Source organism: Arvicanthis niloticus, chromosome 18 (genome assembly GCF_011762505.2).
Source record: "Arvicanthis niloticus isolate mArvNil1 chromosome 18, mArvNil1.pat.X, whole genome shotgun sequence".
NCBI lineage: Eukaryota > Metazoa > Chordata > Mammalia > Rodentia > Muridae > Arvicanthis > Arvicanthis niloticus.
In genome coordinates, this window is record NC_047675.1 from 38,593,521 (window position 1) to 38,618,568 (window position 25,048).

Genomic DNA, 25,048 nt, shown 5'->3' on the forward strand with positions numbered 1-25,048 from the left:
GTTATAACTCAAAATTTCCACTAAGAGTTCTATTCCAATGAACTTATTGCTGAAGTTCCTTTTCATTGCTGTGTATTATTTTATTGTGAACTACAATGCCACTTGTCGGTTCTTCGGGTTGGGAATGGCCCTTTGCTGTTGTTATAAGGGATGAGTATGCCTCTCTGTGTAGGGATGCTGAGTCTGCAGCTCAGTCAGTAGCACCCAAATGGAGTGTTTGTCCTTTTGATGAGAAATGAAAACGATTAGCATTTGTATATGATTCTTATAATACTCAAGGTTTTTTTTTTTTTTTTTTTTTTTTTTTTTTTTTTTTTTGAGACTGTTGTTCCTCATGGGTAAGCCATTCCTGGAATCCCTTGCTTCTTAATAGAACTAGTAGTGTGTGGATATGCTGAAATTCAAATATACAAGCTCATGGCTGGTTGTTTTTTTTTTTTTTTTTTTTTTTTTTTTTTTTTTTTTTTTTTTTTTTTTTTTACCAAATAGTTACTCAATGTTGTTTTCTCATAACTTGTATGGTGGGATTTCTTGAGACCCACATGCTCCTGATCTTTTGGCCTTTTGGACCCTGTTCAATTCATCTATTCATTGCTTATAAAGTATTATTTCCCAGTAGTTCTGATGTTTCTTAAGTCTGGGTATCAGTTTGCATGGCTTCTGTGCTGCATAGTCTCTGGCCAAGCCTCAAATCACTTTTCTGGTGTGCTTTCTAACCAAATGGGAGGTGTTTTATTTTTCTTCATTTAAACTGTTTTCTATATTCAGGATACTGATGGTATCTTGGTTTACACTTCTTTTTATGCCATTCCTTCATATATATTTTGATGCATTTCTTTCATCTCTAAATATGTTCTTTCAAATGCTCTACGTGATTCTAAGCATGACAAGAAACTTTTATGTGTGTATAGAGGCACTCATGGCTCATCTGTTTCTTGTCTATGAACTTTATACATTTTGCAAGTTTTTGCCTCTACTGTATAGAAATCATAGATTCTTTATGTTTTGTGGTACTTCAGAATGAACTCAGGGCTTTGCACATGCTATGCAAGCACTCTACCCCTGATCTACATGTCCAGCCATCTTTCTGCTTTAATTTGAGATAGGGACTTATTAACTTAACTAGGTTTCTTTGAGTTCCCTTCCTAGCCCAGCATGAGCTTTCACCTTGAGATCTTTTTGACCTTGAGATCTTTTTGACCTTGTGATCTTTTTGACCTTGAGATCTTTATGCAGCATCCTCACAAGTTCCCAGGATGTCAGCTGTGTACCACTAAGCCCACAAACTTTCTTAATTTTAACATAGTTAAACTTATATATTATTCTGCTCATGCTAAAATTTTTAAAAGGAAACCTTTTGATCTTCACATTTTATTTTTATAATTTCTACAATGTCTTCTTTCTCTGTTTCTACAATATCCTATCTATTTGTCATTTTCTAGTTTTTATTGAGCTTGCCAGACTTTCAGAGATATACTGCATACACGATAGGCATATTTCTAGAGAATCTAGGTCTGTTTATTTCTTTAAGACAGAATTTCCCACCGCTCAGGCTGGTTTTGAACTCACTGTATAGCTGAGGATGACCTTGAACTTCTGGTCATCCTACACCTTCTTGCAGAGCACTAGGATTACAGGCACATGCCACTGTGCATGGCTTAGATCCTTGTTTTGATTTTATGTTTATTTGTTGTGTTGATTTGAAGAGAACTGTCAGCTCTGTGCTCACTGGAATGTGGCATTTTCTCTCCTGGCAGATGACTGTGATGAGCCCCTGGTGTCTTCCTTGCCTCAGACATCCTTCAGCAGTTCTTCTGAGCTCTCCAGCAGTCATGGTCCTGGATTCGCAAGGCTGAATCGAAGAGATGGTAAGTCTGCTCTCCACAACCCTTTGGCTCTCGTTGAATCTTGTGAACTTCCTATTTTCTTAATCAAATCATTGCAAGTGATATGCTTCGAAAAGAAGTAAATGTCCAAACAGGCCAATGGTGATAACACAGAGTTTATAACATCTGGCTTCCAATCAAGGCAAGGAAATATGCCCTATCTGAAAACTCTATTTTATCATTTTTAACAACTGAAGAATTTAGTTTCTTCAATCTGGTAAATTTTTTATGTATCTTATAAAGTAGAAATTTTGCAATGATTTGCAATTGTTATGAATACAGAAATGATGGGAACTTAATTGCCTTCCTATTTCAAGTTAAAAGAAATCTACAAGAAGTAATTTTAAAGCACATTACATGCTTAAAAATAGTAATCCTTCAGTTTGCATAATTCTTGATATGGTTGACATGGTTTTCTCTGCTGTTGAGGACCAAGAGCTTCATAAAGCTTTCTGCTCCTTGAGGAGTACCCAGTTCCAGTTGTTTATCATCTCTTAGGTAGGTAGGGCTCAATGGCTTCCGTATGATTCCAGGAAAGAAAAGACAATTAAAGATAATTCACTTGCAGGAGATATGAAAGAGCGTCCTACCAAACAACCATGTGCTTAACGACAGTGTCACTGCAGTTATATTCTTCAATATATAGAGAGGTAAAAGACATCAGCACAAGCATTGGAGGGACACGCTGACCAATGGGAAGCCATTTTAACAGATAGACAGACTCCTAACAACTCATGTTTTCAAAAGCCATGTGTTATCTCCTCTTGTGCCATACTGCAAAATCTACTCCTTGCTGTTAGTATTCTTTATGCTGTTGGTATTCTTGCTTGAGCTTGAGTATATGGAACTTTGAACATAACTGTGTGTGTGTGTATGTGTGTGTGTGTGTGTGTGACAGAGAGTGAGGGGGAAGAGAAAGGGAGAGAGAGAGAGAGAGAGAGAGAGAGAGAGAGAGAGAGAGAGAGAGAACTGGTATACATTATATAGTACTCAGTTCCAATGACTATAGAGACGTTCACATGACCCTTTGTCATGGTTTTGAGCTTTTTGACATGGTTCAAGTTTCATATTACATTATTTGAGGTAGGGTACTTTGGTGTTTGTAAGAGTGAAGGTGTCAATGGAGAAGAACAGTAAGAGCTTTGCATCCAGTGGGAGACATGGGATCCTTGAATCTCACCACGCTTCTCTGTTCTATAAGTACGTTGTAGTCTGAGATTTTTGGTCACTGTCTCTTCCTACTCGCCATTCTGGATCTCTTTGTAGGCACTGGGTGTTTTTTTTTTTTTTTGCACTCTGGGAGACATTCTAGACCTGTGGTTCTAATCCTGTGGTTTGAGAATCCTTTGGAGGAGATTGCATAATAGTGTAAATAATGCAAATATCTTGCATATCAGATATTTACATTATTAATCACAACAGTAGCAAAATTACAGTTATGGAGTAGCAACAAAAATAATTTCATGGTTGGGGGTCACCACACATGGAAGCATTAGGAAGTCTGAGAACTGTTATTCTAGATCTCACACCAATTCCCTCTTAGCAAGGATACCATTTCTATAATACTTTGACTTGAAAGCAAGGTCTCTACCATGTGCTTTTAAAAGTAAAGTGGAGTTTAACATTTACTGCCCTTTCCTTAAATCTTCAAAGCAGTCACAGAGTGGGGCCCACCAAAAAGAAACAAAATTTAATTTATCTATGAAGCTTTATTTCATTTTTGAGGCCCAATAAATCACAGAATTATATTTTATTAATTGGATGCAATCATAGTTTTCATTAATTTATATACTCAACAGGAGTCTCCATCGGTGGGACTCATTTTCATTCTTAATTTGTTTCTATGGCTCTTGCTGAAACACAATATCAAACTTCATGAATCTCATTTGCATGTTAATGAAACCAAGAAACAAAACAGGATCATTTTAATTATCTCTTGCTGGTTGTCAACCTACTTGATTACATTTTTCTTTTTTTATTTAGATTTGCTTTTTTCCTCTATTAATTACATGAAGTGTTCATAAAGCAACGTCAGATTTTGAGTGATTTATTAAAGGCTATATATTACTTATTTTATTCAAATACTCCTTCTAATATGTAGCTCAGGTTGGAAGAGGTGTTCAGCCAAGCCACTGAGATGAAACCAAGTTTCTTTGACAGACAGACAGAAGTCTTTTCTGAGGAATCAGAAGAACTGGTCAGGCAGGGAATGGGAAACAACTCATGGGGTGCCCTGCTGTGGGTGAGACCTGCCTTGGATTTTGCCAAGTAAATAAGTAAGATCCTGACTGGAGAGTCTGAGCTGAATTGTCTCCTCCCAAAGAATATGCAGCAGTCCTTCCTTTGATACCTGTGAGTGTGATTTACTTCTCTGGTCATAGGGTTTCCTGAGCTGTGTCCTTCGCAAACCAGTAGCCTTGTGAATATAGCCAAAGCAACAAGCCATGAGTCCAATGATTGTATACAGCAAAACCAAAGTATTTCAACACAGGGATGTAAACGCATGCACTGTGTTGTAGTAGAGCAGATTGCTTCATGATTGAGTCTGCAAGATCAGAATATTTCCTGTTGCTAGAAGAATAATGTGTGTTTATGTCTGTCCATTGTTAGTTTTCTTACCAAAATAGAGCCTTTCTGTGCTAAACAAGCAACATTTTCTCATTGCTGTAGGATTTGTGGTTAAAATCAAACATATGTATGTAGAGAAATTATTTACATGGTGAACCTACAGAGGTAACTCTCATTCTCTGTATACTCTGTGATGGATTATTCTAACACCCCTTGCAGAATTGTCTGGTCATTCTTTCTGCCCTAAATCATTGTGCTTATCTGCATACAATTTACTGTGTTTAAGTAAAGACCCCCAAGTTCTATTTTCCAGGTATTCAGGACACACATCCTTACTTTAAAAGATGGGTCCCCTAAGATATCATCCAAGTAGTCAGTGCTCCTTCTTCTTAAAGATGCTGCATAGAAACCTTTATACTTATTTTATTCTAAAATAATAATACTAATATATTTAATAGTCAATGCCTCAGATGGCAGCTGATAAATTAAAAGTGAATTATGTGCAGAGTGGAATAATTTGAAGCCTAAGGGAAGGCAAACCTCAGCACAGATGGCATGAGTCTGGAATGCACCTGAGGTCTGCGTCTAGAGATGAGGCCCAGGAACTTCAGTGGCTGAGTCTGCGCTCTTAGGGGAAGCTTGTAGAGATTACTGTAGAGTAAATGATATTGTAGTATTTTCCTCTGCACCAACTTTTCCCCCATCACTCCAGATTCTAACATGCCAAGAAAGGCTTTGACATATGGAGCTGTAAGAATTTCACACCTTCAGACTCATCCAAGCTTTGCCACATGACGTCCTATTTGCTATGGTTAATTTTCTGTCCTGCATTCTAATTATCTCTAGTATGGGTTCTTCTCTCTCCTCCCCCTGTCTTCTTTTCTTCTCCCTTTCTTTCCTCTAGTTTTTCTTTCCCTCCTTCCCTTCCTCCTTCCCTCATCCATGGCTATCTTTCTTTCACTCTCCCCTTCTCCCCTATCTCTCCCCTCCCATCCCCTTCCCTTGGAATCCAGACTTACAGCTCATAATGCTGAGATATGAACACTTAAACTCAAATAAAATCTCTGAATGGTTGGATCACAAGGTACCTTTGAGTCACAGGACACAAGCTTCCCAGAAATCTAAACTTCAGCTCTCTGCCCTGTGTCTCTTCAACTTTCTCCGAAGGATAATATAATTTTAGGTGGAGAGCAACTGTGATTAGATACTCTGAGATTGATTCAGTATCCCTGGGCTTAAATCACATCCACTTCTTACTCATTTAAGGATGGAAAAGATTTTTAGCCTCTGCCCTTTAATCTCCTATAGGAGGAATAAGGTTAACAGTGTCACAGTATTCCTGAGATGACATCGTTGGCCTTGTTGAAAATGATAGCAATGCAGAAGTGTGGCCAAATGGATTTCTGGAACAATGTTAACCAGTTTCAAAGCAGATCCATCAATTAACCCATTAAACAAACTTAACAAGACCAAATAGATGCACAAATGTCCACAGAGTAATCTCAGGGAATACAGATGTACATATAAGTCTTCTAGGAGGGACCAACTTGTTCCTGATTAATTGTAAAGTATGTGTCGGAGAATCACAGCTATGTTTTGTACGTTCTTTATGAGATTGAAATAAAGATAGAATATTCTTTCCTGTGCATCTTTGGCCAGAGTCATCCAGCTTGGTGATGTGATGGCTTGATTTAAAATAGTTTTGCATTTAAAAAAAAAAGAAATTGAAATTGGTTTATGAATTAAAAACAAAAGACTTACTAAGAGATTTACACTTTGGTAATGGTTTGGAGAATAAAGTTCAAGATCAATTTTATGGTCTGTGGTGTGTCACTTATGCTTATGGATTATATTTTATACACTGGCCTTGAGAAGGTGAAATAAAAATGAGTGAAGATTTACATCTTTTATATCTCGATATGCCCATATCCTTTATTCATTAAAGCAAAGGAAAAAATTGCTACCCATTTGTGTATATATATATATATATATAACCACTTCTATCCTTGTATCAGCTCATTTGAACACCAGAGGTGACTGTCTTGTGACCATTTGGTTTCCTGTACACTTCATATGTTGCTGTCTTTTCTGGGTCTCCTTCTGTAAGGACATTCTCCCCTCTCCCCATCCTAATACCCTTTTTCCTTTCCTCCAATGTCCTTGTCTGCCTAGAGGCTCATATTCTCTAGCTGTAAACCAACCCCATAATTCCATCTGAGCAGATGTGTCAAGTCGCCAATTGTAAGTAATTTATGGCGATACAAAGCTCTGGCTTGGGAATCCAGAGCACTATACCACAGTAGTAAATCCTGGGTGGCCTTGGGGAGTGACATCAGCTCTCTCTTTCCACCTGTAAATGTCTGAGATTGGATTTGAGGGTCTCCATATTCTAAACCAATGTGCACGTTGTATGCTTGGGGTCTGTGGATATATTTGCTCATGTGTGTGTGTATACATGTGTGTGCATGTGCATGTGTGTGGACCTGGGATAGAGGTCAGAGGCCAATATTGGATATCTTTTTCCATCAGTCTCCAGTTTATTTTTTTCTGAGAGAATGTCTCCACTGTGATCTGGAGCTAACAGATTTGGCCAGGCTGGCTGTTCAGTAAACCCAGACATCCTCCAGTCTTTGCCTTCCAGCCTTGGGATTATAGATGTGCGCTACTGCACCTGGATTTCCCCTTAAGTCCTGAGGATCTTGACTCAAGTCTGCATGCATGTGAGTAAACACTTCAGGAACAGAGCCATTTCTCCAGCCCCAAGTGTACCTTTTGGGCAATGCATGTTTTCATCATAATTCATTTAAAAATAGAAATCTTGGAAACACAGATAAGAAGATAAGGGAGATTCCTTTAGGCAGATTGCCCTTTGAAGTCCCTTCAGACTAGGAGACACAGGATTTGCCTGGCCTTGAATTTTCATAAGATGAAGAAATTCAGGATATAAATATGATCTCACTGAAACTGATACGATGCCTCCAGTTTGTTCAATTAAAGTAAATTTGTGGCATTGATAATAATCACTGGCAAATAATTTGCATTCTTTTAGTGCATGTCAGAATCTTAATTTTTGTTTCCTTAATTGTGTGTTTCTGTGTATCTATGTTTGGGTTGGTGCACATACGAAGGCACCTACAGAGATCAGAAGAAGACATTTGATCCTTTGGACCTAGAATTACCAGCAGCTGTGAGCTTCCTAATGTGGGTGCTGGCAACTGAACTCTGGTCCTCTGTACAGGCAACAAGTGCTCTTAATCTCTCCAGCCCATCTGCCTTTGTTAGTAGTGAGTAGGAGCATTTCATGTGGATGGATCTCAGGTTGGGTTCTCTCAGAAGCACAGCTGTAGCCGATGACTGAGGTGCAAGGGATGTATGTGTCAGGATGTAGCTGTGAGAAGAAAATGGTGAGCTTGTGGGCAAAGCAGGGGCAGAATGGGTTAGAAGTCCATAGATGTCAAGAGAAGACACCTACACAGCCCAGACTCTCTTGACAGATGTACTTCCAAATCAAAGGTACCAACTCTAGCAGGTAGCAGGTAGCAGGTATCTGGTTTGGGGAAATAATTAATTTAGAAAAGTTAGGGTTTCCTTAGGCTGCTATTACAAAATAGCACAAGTCAAGTGAATCAAACAACAGGCATCTATTTCCCCTAATTCTAAGGTTTGGACGTGCAAGACCAAAGAAAGAACAGATTTGTTCTCTCTTGAGGGTGTTGCTTCTGACTTTTTATTGGTTGCCTTCTGTTTACCTTTTAAGGTGCTTCCTGGATGCAAGCACATGGGAAGAGCATCATCTCTCCATGTTTTGCTAGTTATGAGAGTACCAACCACATAATGAGTGCCCCACCCTCTACTCTCATCTACATCTCCTAAAGACATCATCTCTAACTGCTATCGAATTGATGGTTAGAGCCCCATGACATGGATTTAGTTGTATTTCTAGAAGCTAGTGAACCAAATGGAAATTGCAAACTGGTTGGTCGGTCTGAGAAAAACTCAGTGAGTCCTCCTTTGTGGGCAGCATGCCTGGAGAGACAGGAAATGCTTTCTAGTGTCTTAGCCACTTTTCATACCAAATAATAAAGTATTACATTCATGAAGGAGTAGTAAAAAATCTATAATATAAGTAGAATTGCAGATTGTAGGGGGCTTATTGTTATGGTATCTCTCTGTCTAGTTGTTTGATATAAAAGCTAGGGAAATATTATTGAAATTACAAAGGATAGACATAGAAAAATGAATAAATTTAGCGAAATAGGCAATTGTGATTTATATTTATATAGTATCTCCAACAACTGGAGAACACACGTTCTTATCAAGTATACCTAGGCTATTTACCTAAATTTATGTGGTGTCATAAAGAATAGTGTTTTAATAAATCTCAAAGGGTTGCAATCATGGAGAGTAAGTGCCTGGCTACAGTGAAATTAGCTGGAAATCATTAATTAAAAAATACTTAAAATCCAGAAAGGTGTGGAATTTAATTACTGCACTCCTCCAATAGAAATCTCAATGGAGATTAGCAATCATTCTTGCTCAAGGATGCCAACCACTGTAAGTCAAACTTGTGAGGTGCCACTTAGACGAAAACTGACATCTTTAGTTGTAAATATCACAGAAGAAAGAAGGCTAAATGTGAAGAATTCATCCAAGTAGCCTTGTGAAGAAATTAGAACAAAGCTATCTAACAGATTAGATTAAAATTAATAAAAGAAGGTATGCTGGAGAGATAGCTCAGAGGTAAGGAACACTTACTGCTCTAGAGGACCTGAGTTGGGTTCCCAGCACCCACAGTTGGTAGCAGCTCATGTAACCTGTGACTTCAGCTCCAGGAAATCCAGTGCCCTCTTTGGACTTTTCTCATTCATTTACACACACACACACACACACACACACACACACACACACACACACACACACAAATAAGATTGAGAAATTTAGAAAACACAGTCTTATGAAATTGCATTAAAAAGAATTACAGAAAAGAAATCCTCTGTCTCTGGAAGAGAATAGATCCATAATTAAAATGTTCCAACAAAAGAGAACTCCAGGCTAACATGTGTTCAAATGGGAATTCTTCCAAACACATTTAAGACAGATCTGACATTCTCTCTCAGAGAGAGGGAAAAAAAAAGTCAAAAATCCTCCTAACTCATTCTGTGAGGCCAGCATAACCTTGGTACCCAGCCCTGTCAAGGACAAACAAGAAAGGAAAATTAAAAACCACTCTTGCTCATGAATATAAATGCAAAATATTCTAAACAAAATATTAGCATACATGTGTGAAGGGACTCAGCCTCAGTCTCAGAATGAGAATGTTCTCTGAAAGCTTGGTGGGTTGCAAAGCTAAAGAAACAATTGAAGTAAGTAGTGGCTCTGGCCTTGTGTGGACAATATGACTATCCTTCCTCTGAGAGGAGGGGAGCACAAAGTGGGGGAGGGGTAGTCTCGTTCACTCCTATTAAAGGCAGTTAAAATTAATGATATGCTTTGGTATATTAGATTCTCCATGTCTCTCCATCCCCTCTGCCACATTGCTTTCTCTAGCAAATATTGTAGTGGTCAACTTCCCATGGATGTGGGAATGTTCCAGCTTCCCACGGATGTCAGAGGGACTTGTCTAGGCTGGACACTAGCTGTCACTTCTTGCTCATGACTTCCCTGATGGTGAGGGATCCTCTTTCTCTGGGAATCTTCTGGCATGATAGATTGTATTGATCCTGTAGGAAGAGTTCTGTCTGTCCACAGGAAGGATGTTGATAACCACTGGAGGATACGAATGGATGGCACTGTGAAAGTTAGGATGGAATTGCATCCATTGAGGCTATTCAGAACTGGGTGTAGGACTGAGTGTCAGGAACCTATACTTTTGTCCCAGTTGAAAGGTCAGCTTTGTTTGGGTTTTCCTTACTTTATACCCTTCTACCTTTTGGATTTGTTGTATGGATGGCTTAGTTCACACTTGTGGTCTCACACCATACCTCTTATCATTCAATAAGATAGCACAACATAGGGGCTACCGAGATGGATGAGCAATTAATAACACACAGTGCTCTTAGAGAGGATTTGAGATCAGTTTCCAGAGCCCGGAACGGGTGACTCATAGCTGCATATAATCCTGGCACCAGAGTACCCAACATTCTCTTCTGGCTTCCATGGGCACAATACACACATGCACAAACCCACACATAGGCATATATGAGTACACACAATTAAAATTAAATAAATGAGGCAATATATTTACTCCTGTTCAGAAGAAGTAAATCAATAGTAATTTATCCCACATCAAAAAACTGAAGTACAAATCGTGCCCTCTTAAGTGTAAGGCATATTTAAGCAACTTATGTCTAATAGCAGGTTATTATAGGAAGAATTTTACAGTGGAGAAAACTAATAAACTCAAACTCATGCCGGTGACTAACTTTAACACTGTACATCCTAACCTACATGGATAAAATGCAGTCCTGATTTTATGTGGTGAGGACAGATTTTTTTTTCATCGCTATGGTTTGTCTCCTAAAACACTCTGAAAATTGTTATGCAGACCCGAAGTGGAGATTATTCTAGCTGGACAGTTACCCTAAAAGCTGTCAAGGAAAACCCCAGAGAATAAAGCCTGAAGACTGTTCTAACCACATAAACCAGGAAAACAAGGTGACCAACGTGCACCATGAATCCCACAGTGGAACCTTGAAATTGAAAAAGGGACAGTGGTAAAAACTAAAGAAATTTAAAGAAAACTTCAATTTAGTTATAATAATATGTCAATACCGAGTCACTACTCGAAACATACCATACTCATCTTAAGATGTTAATAGAAAAGAAATCTGTATATAAAAGCCATATTGAGAACTCCCCTATAATCTTTCAGCCTTCCTGGAATTCTGAAACCATATTAAGGTAAATAATCATTTAAAATATCCTCCAATAGTTTGTCCTTATCCATACAGAATGTGGAGCGGACCCATGCTAATAAGCACAAAGAATACGTGTGTAAGGTAGAAACAGATTTAAGGGTGGGACAAGGGAGTGAGAAATACAGTAAAAAAAAAAATGAATGTGGACTTAGTATCATTTTGTAGTTAGTAAGATTGATACGGTAGGCATCCAGAATGTCAAAAGGATGCTTTTGAAATTCATGCCACAGACTCAGTTTAAGAGCCCCTTTACTCCGTTTTCCAATGAACGGTGCTTTAAAACTAACATTTTTATTTGTACAGAAATGACAGCTTTCATTATGACACTTTCTTTTCGTTCTGCAGAGTTGAGAATTGAACCTAGGGTTGAAGGTGTGGAAGACACATGCTCCGCCACTGAGCTAGAATTCTCTGCTTATTGTCACATTTGCACAGATGCATGCACACAGTACACTTTGATTATGTACACCCCCACTCCCCAGATTGTCTCCCTTCTTGAAGGTTCTCAACCTGTGGGCTGCAACCCCTTTGAGGGTTGAATGACCCTTTCACAGGGGCCACATATCAAATATGCTTATATATCAGATATTTACATTATGATTTATAACACTAGTAAAATTACAGTTATGAAGTAGCAATGAAAATAATGTTATGGTTGGAGGTCATCACAACGTGATGAACTAACTGTATTAAAGGGCTGCAGAGTTCGGAAAGCTGAGAACCACTGTCCTAAATAGTCCTACAACCTATTTCTACTTCATGTTTCCTTTTAACAGTTAGATTTCGTGTATGAATAAAACATTGAGTATTTATCTTTCTAAATCTGTCCTGTTTTGGTCAATACAGCATCCTCAAGTTCTATGTATTTTCCTGTAAAGGTCATCTTTCACAAATTAGTATTACTCCATTCTATGGACATTTACCCTTTTTCTTTACCCTTTTATTGCCGATGGGCATCAAGGCTGGTTTCCCATGAGCTGCCTTTTGTGATAGTGCCACAAAGCATATGTGTGTGTGTGGCTGTCTCTGTGATATGCTGCCTTAGACTTCTTCGGGTACACACCCAGGAGATGTATGGCTGGATCATATGCTGCTTCTTTTCCAAATAGTTGCCATGACCTTAAGGTGATTTGATTTCTTATTCAGGTCATTTTGGTGGAACTGTAACTGGCCATGTAATTTGAGTCTTTCTTCAGTAAAAATAAGCGTGAAATCACAGTGGAGACTTGTTTACCTGCCTAAGACTTTCAGTCCCATTGTCCTGGCTTGCATGGGTGTTTATGAATGTGCCATTCTAAGCCTGGCTAAGATTCTGCCATGGCTAGAGCGATTTTATGTTGCTTTCAAGATAAAAGGAATAAAAATTAGCAAAGCTTCACAGTTAAAGAGCAAGAGAATATATTAGCATTTGCTCTCTGACTGACCCATCTCTGTTTAATTTGCATGCCATGTCTTATATTTATCAGAGTGGATCTTCTGTTGTGTATTAGATAGCATTAGTGCTGATTAGGACAGTCACATAAGGAGCGTGGTGATGCAGAAAACTATCAGTGAAATAGAAATGTAAGAAACAGATATTTAGAGCAAAGGCATAAATACAACCATCGACTGCAATTTTAGTACCAGTTAAAATAAAACATACAAGAGATGGACCATGTGCGTGGCTGAACCTTGTGGTTTTACACAGTGCTTAAGAAAAGGGATGGATGAATCTGTAAAAGTTGCGCACTATTAGGCAAGTTAACTAATCTAGTATGAAACTATCAAAAATTGAGATAAAAATTCATGTAACATGAAATTAATCATGGTAAAATGTTAATTTTATGTTTATGTCATGCCAATTCTGGGGCACTTAAGAACAATCAGTGTTATATAATCACATCATCTATCATTATTAACTTCCAAAAAACCCTCTTTTTTTGTAGACTTTTAAAAATCAGTCTCACCCATGTTTATGTGTGTGTGTATGTGTGTGAGATTGTGTATATGTATGTGTGTGAGTATGTGTATGTGTGTGTGATTGTGTATGTCTGTGTGAGATTGTATATATATGAGTATGTGTGTGCGAGTGTGTGTGTACGTGTGTGAGGTTGTGTTTGAGATTGTGTATGTGTATATATATATATGTGTGTGTGTATGTGTGTAAGATTGTGTATGTGTGTGTGTGAGTGTGTGTAGGAGTGAGTATGTGTGTGTGAGATTGTGTGTGAGAGACATTGTATATGTGTGAGTATATGTGTGTGTGTATGTGTGAGACTGTGTGTGTATGTGCGTGTGTGATTGTATATGTGTGAGTATGTGTATGTGAATGTGTGTATATGTGGGTGAGATTGTGTATGTGTGAATATGTATGTGTGAGTGTGTGTATGTGTGTGAGGTTGTGTGTGTGTGTGTGTGTGGCTTAGGCACATGTTATGGAATACACATGGAAGGTGGAGGCCAGAGGATAACTTGGTGTGAGACAGGATTCTTTATTTGCCCCTGCATATGCCAGGCTGACCTGTTTCTCCTCTCTCCCATCTTTGTAGGAGTTCTGAGATGACAGACACACACTACCACATTCAGCTGCATGTGGGCCCTAGGGATTTCAATTCAGGTCTACACTCTTGCACAGCAAGTGATTTATATACTAAGCTATCCCCAAGTCCCTAAAATGTTTCTAATTGAGACTTTGCGGTTTAATTTTTTTTATTTTAGTGTTTGATTTTTTTCCTTGTGCTTACATTTTCAAACCAAAACTAATCTTTAACATTTGTAATGGCCTATTTTGAGTGAATATTCCTCTCTTCCTAGCATGTCTGCCTTTCTTTCCAGTATCATTTCCAGGAATTATATATTTATCAATTGTGTACCCTAATATAGATTTGATTAATTTTGTGAATTTTTACTTATTTAAAATCTAGATTTTATTTACCTATTCACCCACTTCTCCCCTAGTGCACACTTATGTGCCTACACTGTTTCATGAATGAGGAGGTCAGAGGTTGACCTTTGGGGGTTGGTTCTCTCCTCCCGCCCCATGGTACCTGTAGTTCAAACTCAGGTGATCAGGTGTGGCAAGCAAGCCCCTTTAGCTGCTGGAACATCTCATTGTCCTGCCTTTTTTCTTTTAAATCATGAAGAAAAAAAAAGGGGGGGGGCTTACAAACCCCAAATATGATAATACATTCATCTGTGGTTCATCGTGTCTTTGTCTTACTGTGTTCTTTGTTCCTTCATTTAACTTTGCTTTACTGTTTATTCCTCTTTCTCTCCACACATGGAATTTGTTTTTGTTGGACAGATCTATTAACAAAATATACATTTTTTTAAAAAATTGAGACGGTCATGATTTACCCTCTATTTAAAAGGACAATTTCAGCAAGCACAGATATTTTGGCTGACTTTCACTTTTCCTTGCACCATTTCAAATTTGTCGTCCTATGAGTTGTTGGCCATTATAGTTTCTGTTTAGAAATTATCTGTGCCTATCGGGGATTCCTCAGACGTGACAGGTCTCTTGTCTCTGCTTTTAATATTCTTTCTGTGCCCCAGCTTTGAATAGCTTGATTGTAATATGTCTTGGTGTGAGCATTCCCTGTTTATCCTGCCTGATGTTTATTGAATTTCTTGAGTGTATCAACTCTCACATCATTTATTAAATCTGAAACAGGTTTTGGTCATTATTTCTTTAACTGCCCTTTCCTATCCCTTACCTTCTTCTGCCTGCTCTCACACAAGGCTAAGTTTGATGGTGCCTCATAGATCTCCCAGGCTTCCTTTTTTTTTTTTTTTTTTTTTTTTTTTTTTTTTTTTTTTTTTTTTTTTTCATTTCCATTGCATTTGCTATTTTTCTTCATTCTTTGTTCACGAGTTCCTTTTGGTTTTTGACCATAAGTGATTTTAAGCTGTAGTCAGGTAGGCATCTTGTTGGCTTCCTTGCGGACAGTTTCTCTTACTGTTGTACTGTGTCGGTTACTTTTGTGTATTGGTGGCAGAAACATCTGAAAGCACAACCTGAAGGGAAAAGATGTATTTTGGCTCCTGTTTTCAGACCATAGTCACATGGTCTCATGTATTCAAGCAGAACTGACAGCAGTGGGAGTGTGGGGGGATTCCTCACCTCACGACAGGCAGGAAGTAGAGCATGATGAAGAGTCTGGGGATTGGACATAATCTTCAAAGGCACACTTCCAGTGATACCTTTTCTCCAGTTAGGTTCCATCATCCAGTTTAGCACCACCAGCTGGAAATCCAGTGATTAACAAACACATGAGCCTGTGGGAAACACGCCACACTCACACTGCAAGAGTTATTTTTTATTTCCTTGTATGCTTTGAATTTTAGGGATGGGGTTGAAACAGAATTTTAGCATTATATTAACTCTAGAAATCAGAGGACTCACATGATCACAGTTTGCCATTTGCCTTTACTGTTTATTTGGGCTTGTCTCTTCCCATCTTTTTTTTTTCTGTCTGTTTGTGTCTCTCTGTCTGTCCCTTCTCTTTCCCTCTGCCTTCTTCATGTACCACAGGGCTTACCCATGAAATCCAGATGTCTCTAAATTCATCATCTTCCTGACTCAGCCCCCCTGAGTGCTGTGCTTTACCCCCCATATCCTGTTTTCTTTGGTGGATAGAAACTTCGAGGTCCATATTCTTTGAGGTTGACATCAGCCAGTGTTGTGACACTTGATTTCCTCAAGTACTTGGGGAAACAAAATTGAAATGCGACAAAATAAAATCCTTTCCTAGTCTTTGCACATTGGCTCTGTGCTGGGTCACTCCCTTATCATGCACTTTCTATTCACAGACATAATCCTCCAAATTGTGTTTAGCTTAATCCCCCAAATGATGTCTCATGAAAGAGTACAATATATGAGCCAAAGCTTTCAACTCTTTTCAAATAAAACTCTTATAGTGCAATTGTATTTTTTTTTCTGGATAAAGCCCATTTTTTTTAAACAGCAATGTTATGATTTTTTTTCCATAATAGAAAAGAAAAATATGCATTTTATAGCAAACCCTTCGCAAGTGGAATTTGCACACCATTTGCAAAATTTTTCTATCAAAAGACATTGTCAACAACCATGCATTTTAGTAGCACTGTATGTGGAAAAATCAATGCTGTGTAAATGTTAGCAGTCTCCTGGGTAGTCAGTGTAAGCATAACTTTGCTTTCTGAGGTTTAGTCTTGCTCTTATCTGTGCGATGGCTAAACAGTCATTGACCTCTTATCTGGCAGGCCTTCATGACCCATGCCATAGGAAAACCCCTTTTTTCTATGCTAAATCTTTTGATATACTATATTGTAATTTTGAAAAAGCTGTGGATCAGGAATAAGGCAGTAGCTGGTAGATACTAGTAGCTTTGATTACTATTGGCAAACAGCTATATATCTCTATGGTACGGTCTTATCAAACTGGCCAGTGAGGGACACTGAGTGGATTCATTTTATGTATCATATGAAGTGGTCGGCAGATTCTGCATTTTCTGTATCAAACTGGCCAATACTGGGAAAGGTGAGCATACACATTTCTATAATGTAAGATGCTGTAAGACTGAATAGTAGAATGATTCTCTCAGCGGCTCCTTCTGTGTGTGTGGGATGGGTGTGGGCAGCAGGCATATACATAGGTGCCCTGTTTTATTCTTCACCTATCTCAGGTATTATGAGTCACCTCATGCTTATACAAATATAGGTTATCGCATAGCTTGGCAACAAGGTTTAGCAGAATACCTTTTAAGCCTAAACTATGAAAAAGTTGACAAGGGATAAAAGAGGCTAAAGGAATCTCTATCTGTCTCTCTCTCTCCCTCTCTCTCTTTTTGTCTAATTTTTTTTCTCACTGCTATGTAAAGCACCCGATGAAAGCAACTTCAGGAAGGAAGGGTTGGTTTATTTTGGCTCACAGTCTGAGGGTTCAGTCCCTCCTTCTTTGCAGGGAACTCATGGGAGTAGAAACAATGTGAACCACAATGTGTTCACAGTGAGGAGAGGGATAGAGAGAGGGGGAGGGGAATGGGGGAGAAGGGGAGGGAGAGGTACAGGGAGAGTGAGAAGGAGAGAGGAAGGGAAAGGGAGAGAGAAATACAGAGAGAGAGAGAGCTAGAGAGAGAGAGAGAGAGAGAGAGAGAGAGAGAGAGAGAGAGAGAGAGAGAAAGAAAGATCATATACCCAAACATTCAGCCATCTCTGTTTTATTCCTTTCACTCAATTTGGACAATAGCCTATAAATGATGTCACTGGCAATTTGTTGAGTCTTTTCACCTCATTTAATTCAATCTAGAAACTCCCTCCCAGGCACAACCAGAGGTTTATCTCCTAGGTGATTCTAGATCTTGTCAAATTTAAAGAATATATTAACCTATGAATAATATTAACAACATCGCCCTACTTTATTTAGAAGGAGATAGGAGGAGAGTTTGGAATGGAAGGGAGAAGGCAAGTCATGAGCAAGCAAGAATGAAAACTAACTTACCTTTTTCCTTGTTTCAAACCAAGTTTATTGTAGAACATTTCATGGAGCCCTTTCTTTATCATTAAATGCTCAGATGCAAACAGCATGTTTAGAAGGACGGTGGACAAGGAGTCTGCCAGAAAAAAGAAAAAAAAAACCCTAAATGATCTGCTACTGAATTATGTAGATTGTCACATAGAAAGGAATGCACCCCAACACTAGATGCAAAATTGGGATGTGTAGGAGCAACCTAAAGCAGCAGATATGAGCTGTAGGAACAGGAGGTGTACTAGGGAGAAATTAAAGAGCTAGGGGTGCAGCAAGTAGGAATATAGGTTCTATAAGCTAAGGCCACAGCTGTGGGCAAGATCTTATACTTGGGATGCATGCAAGATATGAGGATGTCACAATAAAAATATAGCCTGCTCATGCTCTACTAGTTAATCCAGAGAAGAATGGAAGATACCTGATTATTGCAGTCATTTACTGGCCAGGCAGCTGACCAAGAAGCATTCTCTTGTCCAGTGTTCCTAGAACTCACATGGTCGATGGAAAGGAAGATAAATCCCTGCAGGCATTTTGAAGCTGAAGGTGACAGAAGTATAATTCTTAATTGATTGAGTCATCCATGAACTGGACTGAGTTCCTCCGAAATGATTAGATTGATTTTCTACATGAGACAGAATAAGAGCACAAGATAGAAAATTAGATTGAGTTAGAGGGAAAAATGCATTTTTCACACTCGAGGCTGTGACAGAGAATCTCATAACTGTAATATGATTCTAGCTGCTTGGTTTAAGTAGCTTATCTCAGAGATATGGCCAGTAGCCTGCTGATGTGTGAGGGCCTACTGTGAGCATCTCTTCCCATCGCAGCTTCCCCAAGTAGATAGCCTAGAGTCTGGTGTGGATGGAGTGTTGACACCACAGGAATTGACACATATTATCAAGCACAACCTTCCTTCCCAGAGAACAGGTTATTAAACATTTCCCAGCATGCTACTGCACCGGACTTCCCACTCATGAGCCAAAGTGAAATGATGTTGTGGAAAAGCTATTAGGATTTCCTTCAAAAATCAGACTGATAGAAAAATAAGAACCAAGTGTGATCTGTTTCTCATATTTCACTACGTGTTTTGCTTATGAAAAATAAGCCATAGTTATGTTTTATTTTACACCTCCATGAGACACATTCAAGCACTTTAGTGTGGCAGATGCAAGTTTCTGGGCCACACACAGAGCAGGTATGTTGAATATGTGTACTCTGAGGTCAAATGTTTACATTTCAATTTTGAGGTTTCATGCTGGTTTATTTGTTTGAGTTTTATATTAAGGGAGGGTATTTTCCCATTCTGCATTGTTCTTTGCTCAAAACATACATAAATGCTAAAATATTGAGTGTGCGTGTGTTTGTACAAATGCCTGTGTGTTCTTGTCCATGTGTAGGCCAGAGGAAACTTTAGCTCTTGTTCTTTAGATATCTGTTCCCTTGCCTTATGTTTATAGAGGAAGAATAAGAATATTTGTTTATTTAATTTCTATAGTATTATAAAGCCTTTACTTGTACATTTTCTCCTCTACTCATTAGAAGAAGAAAAATGATGTCAAAACAGAGCCTGCTTCCTGATAGTTTCAGGTTATTAAAAGTAAATACACACACACACACACACACACACACAAAAAAAAATATGGGTATAAATGTGGGTGTCTATGTTGTTGTTCTTCGCTGTGAAGAGACACCACAACTAAGGCAATTCTTGTAAAATTAAGGATTCAACTGGGGCTGGCTTACAATTTCAGAGGTTCAGTTCATTATCATCATGATGGGATACACAGCAGCTGGCATGGCAAGCATGATGCTGGAGAAGTATATGAGAGTTAAATCCTGATTGTCAGGGAACAGAAGAGGGAGAGTTCCAGGGACCGGTTCAAAGCCCACCTCCAATGACAAACTTTCTCTACCAAGGCCACACCTCCTGATCCTCCTAATCCTTTCAAAGAGTTCTACTTCCTGGTGACTAAGCATTCCATTATATGAGGCTATGAGGATCATTCTTATTCAAGCCATTATAGTGTGTAAAACCTAGAAAAACTAGAAAAGAGACTGAGAAGGGCTAAAAATAAGCAGTGAGAGGTGGATCCAAAATGACCAGTATGACATGAAGGAAGAAAAAAACGCAGGGGCCACGTTACAGGAGTGAATGGAGGAACTGTGGGGGATGAATGAGAGTCTTCTAAAAACCATCCTGTTTTTAGGAGACAGACATCCACACTTGCTCTGAACTCCATCACATAGGCTAGACTGGCTTGCCAGTGAGTTCCAGGAATCTGTCTGTTTCTACCCACACACACTTATCACAGGGAATATGTATATTACTGCACTTGGATGTTTTTACATGGGTTCTGAGACTTGAACTCTGGTTTTAGAAGGCAAGAACTTTACCAACTGTGCCAGCTCCCCAGTCCCAGAATGTATTCTTTTAAGTGATATGTATAGTGTACGCATGTATATATACATATATATATACATATATACGTATATATATATGCACACACATATCTATGTCCATCTATGTATCTATGTATCTTTCTATCTATCTATCTATCTATGTATCTATCTATCTATAAATTAAGATTTTTTACAAATTTTTATCTAATAATTATATAGAGTCAAAACTTAACTAATTTACTTTGGGAACCACCTAGACATATCAAATTATCTACCCTCAAGCCTGGAATGGCTGGTCTAAAACATTGTAGGTACTTATCTTCCTTTAAAACAGTATGTCACAATCACAGATCTTATTAGTGACCAGATATTACTGATTTTTCTGAACTTCTAAAATTATGATTCTCTCTCTCTCTCTCTCTCTCTCTCTCTCTCTCTCTCTCTCTCTTCATAATTGGCAACATACATGGTTGTTGGACACTGAAAGTTTGAAAGTTAGCAGTCTTGATCTTTGAACAAAGAATGTTCTCCAGTCTTTCCTTTCTGGCTTTAATGAGCACTGCCCTCTCTATGCCCCTCAACCCCTTCAGCCCAATTACTGCCATGGTGAAAAATGTGCCTAGTATTGGTTTGCCTCATGTCACTCCTCTGCTTCACACACACTAGCTTTGCAGTTTGGCCTTTCTAAGTCCGACCTTAGAACCTAAATGCAAGAATTACTCTTCTCCTGTTTCTCAGGCCATGGGGTGCTTTAATCATAATTTTTCAAGTGCTTGCTTTATTTCTGTCCCTCAGATAACATATATCATGTCCAGATATGTTTTATTATTGCTGTTTTTTAAAAAGTGTACTGGATAGTTTGGTGTCAACTTGGTGCAAACTAAAGTCATTTGAGAGGAGTGACTCTCAATGAAGAAGATCCTTCCATAAGATCCATCTGTAGGCAAGTATGTAGGGTATTTCTTAGTAGTGATTGACAAGGGAAGGCCCATACCATTGTGGGTGGTGATATTCTTAGGCAGGTGGTCCTGGGTTCTATAAGAAAGCAGGCTGAGCAAGTCATGACGAACAAGCCAGTAAGCAGCACCCCTCTATTCCTTGTGTATCAGTTTCTGCCTCCAGTTTCTGGCCCTGTCTGAGTTCTGTCCTGACTTCCTTCAGTGATGAACAGCGATATGGAAATGTAAGCCAAATAAACCATTTTCTCCCCAACTTCCATTTGGTCATAGTAATCCTAACTAAGACATTAAGATACATTTTATTTTTAAGTTGTATGTGTATGTGTATATGTGTGTATGCATGTGCACATGTGTGTGTAGGTGAATGCAATGCCCATAGATTTCAGAAGCATCTGATCCCCGCTAGAGCTGGGGTTACAGACAGTTGTGAGCCACCCAATGTGGGTTATGATAACCAAATCCAGATCCTTGGCAAGTACAGTGTCTGCTCTTAACTACTGAGCCATTGCCCCATATTTACCTTTTTGTAAAAGATAAACACCCTGGATGTGGAGCTAGACTCCACATCACATTTACATGCATAAGCTTTTAGATTAGGCTGTGCTTAGGCTTACCGGGCTTCACCAGAACTCCAGAATCATTCTCAAGCCATTGCACAATCTCTCTCTCTCTCTCTCTCTCTCTCTCTCTCTCTCTCTCTCTCTCTCTGTCTCTCCCTTCCTCTCTCTCTCTTTCTCTGTCTCTCTATCTCAAAACAAGATCTCATGTATCAAAGGGTAGTCCTTAAAACAGAATGTAACCCAAGATGAAGATGACCTTGAACTGCTGAACTTCGGGCCTCTATTTCTCAGATGCTGAAATTACAATTATACACCACCATGCCCAGTTGATGACGTGCTGTGGATAGAGCACAGGGCCTGTGCATGCTAGGCAAGCATTCAATCAACTGAGCTATATCCTCAGCCTACATCCTGGGAGTTGAGACACAGAAAACAGCGCGTTACAGAATATATGAGTGGTTTCTATATATGTCCAGTAGACTCATTGTCCTTTACAGTATTTCATGGGCTATGTGTGTACTCTTTTATACCAAGTATCTATTAGTTCAGTATTTTAGGCTGTACATCGAAGATTCTGCCGTTATAGACTAGAATTAGTATACAGTAGTTCTATTTGCCTAAGGTCAGTATAGTGATTTTCAAGTTTGAAAACCGTAATTAGCTTATGTGATTAGGGAAAGAAATTCTATATTCTTTGATGTTAGGGATGGCATTTGGTAAATTTAAAAAGGTGACCTTTCCTAACCTTCTGATATCTTCTGTCATCTACAGGTCACTAAGCTTCCATAATCTTTTCAAAGACTTAGAAATGCCCAAAGCCCTAGATCTGCCATGCTATTCCATATCTGTCTCTATCACATTTTAAAAACACATATGGGCAGTCTGTAAGTCAACTTCCCATTACTCAAAAACTACAAACATTGGCCACTTTGTAATCTATGGACAGAACACATTAAGTTTTAATAGGTTTAATTATTTCAAGACATCTTATAATATCAATACTGGGGATGTTTTCATTGGGATTCAAAGCACGTTTCAGACGCTCCAAAGGAAAAAAAGATGGATGGGAATTAATCACCAAATGTTTCTTAGAGAAGAAGTGACAGAGTGGTTTTAAGATCCTTTGAAATGTCGGCTGTGCTCATTACAAAGCTCTGTCCTTTCACTTCGTTACCAGAAAGGAAACGCTCCCGTTGTCCTCTGACCTTCCGATTTCATCTCAGAATCGATCAAATTTATTTCAGTCTCTCTGAGTTTGTCTAGATGAGAAAAATGGCAGACCAGCTAATGATGAGCCACACTTTCATGTTTAACCAGGTCACGAAAGTTTGAGTAAAGTCATCTTCATGTATGAAGATGGTACTCTAACATGAGATCTGGTTCTTTATAATTAATATAATGAGCGGCAGGAAAGCCCATCCTTTCCTATGACAGAGTTTTCAGAGTTAACAAGTGAGATTTGGAGAGAGATGATATTTGAGGTGCAGTTGAGAAGTAGGGCCGGGAACTTCCTGGTTGATGGAGAGAAAGAGGAAGATGTACACATATGTTCAATAAGATGATGGACAATGAGAACAGGTTTTGCAGACACCTGTGCTGTCATGTGGCTGCAAAGCCAGATTGAACTCGGGTTACACATTGTATTATATAGGAAGTAGCTTTCACTGCTAAGATTGGAACTGCTTTTACTCGAAGAACTGCGTAGGGTTGGCGAAAATAGATTGGCTATTTGAGACACACATATTAAAGACTTGCAGCAAGTGTGAATCAAAAAGGAGCAGTTTCCGGCTTTCCTCTCTGAAACATATCCATACCAAACCCCATAATGCCATTGACCTTGCTTTCTTCCTTTGGTGGTCATACTGGAGATTGAACCCAAGACCATATACCAGGCCTCCCATATACCAGGCGAGGACTCTACTATTTGTTGATCTCTGTCTCTGTCATTTGACTTCTTCTTTTAAAATGGGACCTTACTAGGTTCTCCGGGTTTGTTTTGAATCTTCTGTGTAGCCCAGGGAGTCCTTAAATGTGTGACTCTCTTGCTTCAGTCTTCCATGTAGCTAGTGGGGGTTTGCAGAAGATGTGTGCCATCCAGCCCAGGCTGCTCCTTTCATTCTGCTTATCAAGGAGAGCTGCCTCTGGTTCCAAAGTGAACCACTGATCAGTTTCACAAGTCCTTCCTATTTCTTCAGATTTCCCATTGTTTCAATTACATCTTTTTCAAAGGTTTCTTCGATTGGGGCTGGGGAGATACTGGTTGGTAAAGTGTGTGCTGCACTGGCCTGAGAATTGTATTCAATTCTCAGAACCCATATAAAAAAAGCCAGGCACGGTAGCTTTTGTTTGTCATGGGGAAGTGTCATAGGTGGACCCCCAGAGTTTGCTGGACCATTACTAGGAGACTGTTACTAGGAAACTGTTACTAGGAGAGTTCCAGGTTACTGAGAGACTCCTTGTCCTGAAAAGAGAAAGAGTGGTTGGCCCCTGAATAAGGTACCCTACACTGAACTCTGGCCTACACACACACACACACACACACACACACACACACACACACACACACTCCATGCCACTTTCAGCACCACTATCTAGAATGTTCTCCAAATTCTCACCATGGACTTTCCCTCTCCCTTTCTAATATCTTTAATGATGCTCTAACATCTTGTAGTTATGGGATTTCCATGAACCACAAGATCCTCTCCATCCTTCATCACTAAGTCATCCCTTGTTTTTCCCCTTTTGTGGAGTTTGCTAGAAAACATGGCTCTCATTTGAGCCTCAGACTACTCAGCTCTGATTAATACCACAACCCTAAGGTGCCTTTTCTTTTTCCATAATTTGACCAAGGAGATCTTTCTACACTGCCAACTGGCAATTTATCTATTTCTTAGCCTCCCCTAAGCCCTCATTCTCACTCTGTCAGTGTTCACTCTATCCTTTATGGCCCTTAAGATCAGCCTCCGCTTATCAGTGTAGCCTCCTTTCCATCTCCAGCGAAGTCTTATGGTTTTATAGTCTGAATGGTGCAGTTTCAAGTCCCTGAGTATGCTGTGGTCTCTCTCATTTCCAAGCCTTGTATTGCCCTTTCCTTCAGGGAAGCCACTATTTTCTCTTACTTCTGTTAATTTCTTTGAGCATCTCCACACAGATATGGCTATCTCCGGAAGTCTTTCCAGGTTTGTCAGTGTAGGTTATGACCTCTTTGTGCTCACCCATAATCTTAATGCCTACAGTAATTGCAAATTCACATTTCTCAGGTCACTAGAAC

General features: G+C 39.1%; 1 protein-coding gene across 1 annotated transcript in view; it reads left to right on the forward strand.

Annotated features, from left to right (window-relative positions):
• Positions 1–25,048, forward strand: part of Cntnap4 (contactin associated protein family member 4) — a 292,284-nt gene that overhangs the window by 45,555 nt on the left and 221,681 nt on the right. The window contains exon 2 of the mRNA XM_034523024.2: positions 1,758–1,868. Within this exon, the coding sequence (XP_034378915.1) occupies positions 1,758–1,868 (111 nt within the window). The remainder of the gene's footprint in view (positions 1–1,757; positions 1,869–25,048) is intronic.